General features: G+C 39.1%; 1 protein-coding gene across 1 annotated transcript in view; it reads right to left on the bottom strand.

The window, feature by feature from the left end:
• Positions 1–216: 216 nt before the first annotated feature.
• LOC115229593 (protein draper-like) overlaps positions 217–6000 on the bottom strand; it is a 42367-nt gene continuing 36583 nt past the window's right edge. The window contains exon 7 of the mRNA XM_029799922.2: positions 217–746. Coding sequence (XP_029655782.1) covers positions 472–746 — 275 coding nt within the window. The 3' untranslated portion in view covers positions 217–471. The remainder of the gene's footprint in view (positions 747–6000) is intronic.

The following is a 6000-nucleotide window of genomic DNA, read 5'->3' as shown; positions in this document are numbered from 1 at the left end:
CGAAAGCCACCAAAACCCTTACACTCTAAAGTGAAGTATTGCACTAGCAATTAAAGGAGTTACAGACCGAAAGGAAATTTTGTTGGCCAGGTCATAGCCGCCATATTATTAAAACAATACAACGTTTTCATCAATCACACGTTGGTCCCTTCTGATGTTCAAAGTAAAGAGAAAACAAAACTCATTTCCATTATCAAAAACAAATCAAATTTCATCAACAATAATAATATTCTTTTAACTTGCTATATAATATTTATATACACTGTGTCAACATAAATAAACAAATGTATTGTGAGCCAACGAAGATTCTTTTAATCGGCCACTGGAATCGTTAGAACTAGCAAACAAACTTTCTGTCAAAACGCACGATACTGTCATTAGAATGACAGGAGAGTCACGGCTGGAACACTTTCGAAAATAATCCTGCTGAATCAAGATAAACTGAGACGAACCGACAACATTAATAACTTTTTAACAATACTTACGATATATTCCCATTCGATTATATATTCTCAGTTGGTATATCGTGTATGGTTTATCAAACATCACTTGCCAATATGGATCTTTTCCCCAGTCAGTACTTGCACATGATTTATGCGTAATTCCAGGATCAAAATTTCCGTCAACTGCTTTGTCGGATGCCATCGATATATTCATTTTTTCACAAGTTCCATTATGGAAGACTGTAGTTCCTTTTATTCCATATATACTTGTTTGCTGTGTAGTTTGACCTTGAGCAATATTAACTGGAAAATATAAATGTCAGAATTAATAAAGTGTAAAAAGATTTTAGTATAATGTATCTTGAAAGTATAACTTATGAAACAGTCACACATTTATGTAGACCACATTTTTTGTACATAATAACATAAATGCAGTGTATACCTTGTAAGACGTTTATTTATGTATCGCCCTTATTTACCGAATGGGAAATGACTGTTTTAATGCAAAAACTTAACATTTGTAAAGAAAATATACGTAAAACATCTGGTAAGGATATCGACAAAGGTAGTGTATTCCTATAGCTTGAGGTTGCGAACTGGTAAAATTGCTACCGCACTTCTTTCACTATTACGTTCTGAGTGCAAATGGCGCCGGGTTCGTCTCTACTTTTCGGAGTCCATAAAATAAGTACCAGCTGAATATTGGACTCCATGTAATCAACTATCCCCCTTCTCCGAACCTGCTGACCTCGTGCAAAAAAAAAAGAAGCCGATACTCTTTTATCTTGAATAATTTTCTTCAATTTTACATCTGGCCGAATTTTTAGCGCAGACTTATTTTACATTGGATTCTAAAACACATTTCTATATTTGCTGTAGAAAATATTGTTTGGGGAAATCGAGATGAATATACAATTATGATGTACAATTTGCTCTCCTCAAAATAACTGATTAATGAAGATTTTAAATTGAATATTATTAGATTAAATTTATACAGTCATACCTCGCATTTCGAGTTTAATTCGTTCCATGGCCGAGCTCGTGTTTCGATTTACTCGTTTTACAAATCAATTTTCCCCAATTTTGAAATTAATTAAAATATAATTAATCCGTTCCAGCCCCTCCCTCAAATCACGCCAAAATATTTTTTATGGGTTTTAAAACTGAAAAGGTGAAGTTACATGGGAAATGACAATTGTAAAAACATGATAAAAGAGAAGGCAAAAGAAATATGTAAACTGATTTTATTAATTCAATTACTTTAATGATAGGACGCTGTGTGCGCGAGGAAGACGATAGACCAGAGGAGGAGGATTATTGTTTGGAAGGAGAATTTCCTTCCATTGAGATTTGAGGGGTGTTTTCTGCCTCACTTCGCTTAATTTAGGTCTTTTGGACACTTTCTTTACGTTTCACACTTGGAGGTCGTTTCTTTAGAAACATATCAAGAGAAGTCTGCTTTTTCCTGCATTTCAAAATGTTAAGAAAATGTGCCAGACCAGTATCATTAGATAAAGCAGCTGCACGGCTTGTATATGCTTATTCAGGCTGAGATTTTACTACAGATTCAGAAACATACTGCTACTTGCCAACACAGCCTTGAAGTCACCCGCAGAGATAACCATTTCTGCAACACACTCCTACTCCGGGAACCAAATTCTTACACCACATCCGAATGCTGTTGTTCATGAAGCTGAGGGAGTTCATCTGTTGTCAGCTTCTCTGAGTGTTCCTTGATGAGATCGTTAATGTCCTCATCATCTACCTCGTGGCCCATGGACTTGTCAAGAGACACTATCTCCTCGACTACAGATGTCTCAGACTCAAACCCTTTGAAATCTCTTTCGGATACACAGTCAGTTCACAGTTTCTTCTTTGTAGAATTCAGTGTTCTCCTCGTTACAATCTGCCAGACCATATCGATGATTTTCAGCCAGTAAACAATGTTCTTGTGCTCCTTCCAAAACTCATGAATGGTTAGATTTGTATTTTCGGTGACTTCAAAGTACCGACGAAACCGGTGTTTGGTGTACTATTTCCTACAATTAGAAATCACCTGTTAGTCTATGGGCGGCAAATTAGGGATGGTGTTGCGTGAAATGTACATAACTCATAAATTCAGATTTGTCCAGGATATCATCTTTGAAGTTAAGAGGGTGAGCAGGAGCATTGCCGAAGATGAGGAGGGCCTTGTGAGGAAGGTCGTTCTCCAGAGAGTACGTTTTCACTGCTGCTCCGAAGATAAGGTTCACATACTGGGTGAAGAATTCCCTGGTGGCCCAGGCTTTAATGTTCAACCTCAACATGACCTGCAGCTTCTCCTTCAGAATTTTGTGCAACTTGAACGTTTGTGGGTTTTCGGAATGGTAGAAAATGAGCGGCTTAATCTTCAAGTCTCCACTTGCATTGTCACAAATGGCAAGAGTTGGACTGTCATAGGCTTGTGGCGTGGCAGTTCTTTCTCCTCTGCAGTTATGTAGTTTCTTCTAGGTATTTCCTTCCAAAAAAGGCCAGTTTCATCACAGCTGAATACCTTTTGTGCGATGTACCCCTCGGCTACGATGAGCTGACTGAATTCATGCACGAAATCCTCAGTTGCCTTCGTGTCAGAGCTCGCTGCTTTTCCATACCTGACAACGATTTGAACACCAGACCTCTTCTTGAAATTATCGACAGCTGCGACCGGCCTTAAATATTTCTGCTGATGTCTCCTCCGTCGATGTACTTTATAATTTCGCCCTCAATTAGACGTATGAGAAGAACCTTACCATTACGATACCGCAATATACTAAAGCATTGATACAGTCATAGGAATCTAACAAAATAGAAAGACTGACATACAGAAATAAGCAATGTAATATATTTTGCAAGGTGGTGAGCCGACTGAGCGGTTAGCACTCCGGTCAAAATGCTTAGCGATATTTCACCCAACTAATGTTTGGGGTTCAAATACCGCCGAGGTAGATAGTGCACCCTCCCCCAAAATTGCTGGCTTTGTACCAAAATTTGAAACCAGTGTATTCTGTACGCACGAGAATAACATATCTCCGGTTTGTTAGCAAAAGTTATGTAATTTACTGTATATACTTTAGAATATATTACTGGTACCTATTGTATCGATACTCACTGAAACGATGGAAATCAAGGTTAGTTCGGTCGAGGGGTGGAGATGAACTTGGAATGTAAAACGACATAAATAAATACTGGTCCACTGTGTCAATCATTTAAACCATGTTTATTATTTATCTTTTCCAAGATTCATCCTCACATCGGATGCAATGGGCTTTCCTACATTATACTTTAATACACACACACACACACACACACACACAAGAAATTGTGAAACCCAATTCCACCAGCATTCATAGATTTTCCAAGTAACATAAATTAAAAAACTAAACACCGCAGTTTAAGAGAACACTCTCCAATGTAACTGTGCTCGTGCTGCGTAAAATTCTGAGCTTAATTGTGTCTTTGTTAAATCATTTAGCCCAGGATATATTATAATACAAAGAAGAGGATACTAACTAATTATTGCTCCGAAGTTTTTATATTATATTTAAGCACATCTATTAACGTTATGTGGTCAGCAGTAAATATTAATATCTGGTTTAAAATCTGAATACTAAGGAGATGAACGGTATAGACACGTTTTCCCAGGCTACTCGCCAACAACTATACAAAAAAGCCATAAGCATCTGTATTATTCTGAATCTCTGAACTCTCCAATTTTTATTGGCTATTTGTACCATAACTACACAATATCCTACCGACAGATATTCCTAAATACACAATATTCCTATAAACGAATACACACAAGTTTATAGAATATTTTAACCACACACTTATCAATATTCTTTTCTATTGTTGGCACAAGGCCCTAAATTTTTGTGGAGGAGACCAGTCGATTACATCGACTCCAGTACGCAACTGGTACTTAATTTATCGACCCCGAAAGGATGAAAGGCAAAGTCGACCTCTTCGGAATTTGAACTCGGAACGTAACGGCAGACGAAATACCTATTTCTTTACTGCCCACAAGGGGTTAAACACAGAGGGGAAAATAAGGACAGACAAACGGATTAGGTCGATTACATCGACCCTGGGGGCGTAACTGGTACTTAATTTATTGACCCCGAAAGGATGAAAGGCAAAGTCGACCTCGGCGGAATTTGAACTCAGAACGTAACGGCAGACGAAATACGGCTACGCTTTACAAATTTCTCAATATTCTTTTCTGCTCAAGGCACGAGGCCCAAATGTTTTGGTGGGAGGGGTAGTCGATTAGATCGATCGAGTATGCAACTGGTACTGAATTTATCTACCCCAAAGGATGAAAGGCAAAGTCGACCTTGGCGGAATTTGAACTCAGAACGTAAAGACAGATGAAATACCGCTAAGCATTTCGCCCTGTGTGCTAACGTTTCTTCCAGCTCGCCGCCTTCAGATTACTCAATATTGTAACGTCCACGAATATCCTTGTCTATTTCCGTACAATACTACACATAACAAATTCTTGGCTGATTTTATTTACTATTGTTACCTTTTATACCTATACCTATATTTCATATTTAAGCACAAACTACTCAACATCAACATTTTTCTATTTTGGCATGAATAAGATCCGAACAGATGAAGAGCCACACAGATGAATAATGAGAAGCACTCCATAAACAACAACAATAGAAAAGCAAAGAAGCGCTACAATGCCAACACAACCCGTTCACAATAATCGCCGCTGGTCTGACCATACAAGGCCGTCGACTCCTCAATATGCCGCCGATACCTCGTCCGTCCGCACGTGAGCGACCTCGCCTTCGCTGTCCTTGTTGCACTCCACATTGCGCTCCGGCAACCACCGAGCTCGAGATGTTGGCGTAACTGTGGCCTCCTAGTCCAACACCACTGTCTTTGTCGGGACTGAGCCTCAACTCTCTTCCAGGCAGACGACGTTGTCATCGCGTTTCCTGCCGCAATCGCGTGACCCCCTCCATCTGCCGGCAAACTACGGAAGCTCGCTGTCTGTTGCTGCTCCGTTGGTCGATGTCATCCCAGGAACGTCATTGCACGTTCTCGTGCCTTGCGCGACCAATCGTCCGTAATTTTTTTTTTCTTTTAGCAATTTAAGGAAATAAACATTCGCATTAACGTATTAATCATTCTTTCTGAGCTTGAAAGCAACAATAGCTCACGCTTAAATCTCAATGCCCAAACAGTTGTTCCTCTTTTTTAATAACCACCAAGGGAAGGAGACAAGTACAAAACAAACTGAAATAGCTTTCTACTTCACATCGTAGCTACATGGGTAAACTCACTCAAATCTTTCCACCTAGCCAAGATGACAAGCAACAACTACAACAATCCACACGACAGCTGTACCAAGTACAACAGCAATTCCTGCCACAAATAACTCAGCATGATGCTAAATAAATCATATATTAAGACTTAACACCATCATCAGCATCGTCATTATCACCAACACTGTCATTATCTTCCATGCCCCTTCATCTACTACTACTACAACTAGCAGTAACCACCCTCAGTTACTCCTGCTTTC

This window comes from Octopus sinensis, unplaced genomic scaffold (assembly GCF_006345805.1).
Source record: "Octopus sinensis unplaced genomic scaffold, ASM634580v1 Contig13132, whole genome shotgun sequence".
NCBI classification, from domain to species: domain Eukaryota; kingdom Metazoa; phylum Mollusca; class Cephalopoda; order Octopoda; family Octopodidae; genus Octopus; species Octopus sinensis.
This window is presented reverse-complemented; position numbering and strand designations above follow the sequence as displayed.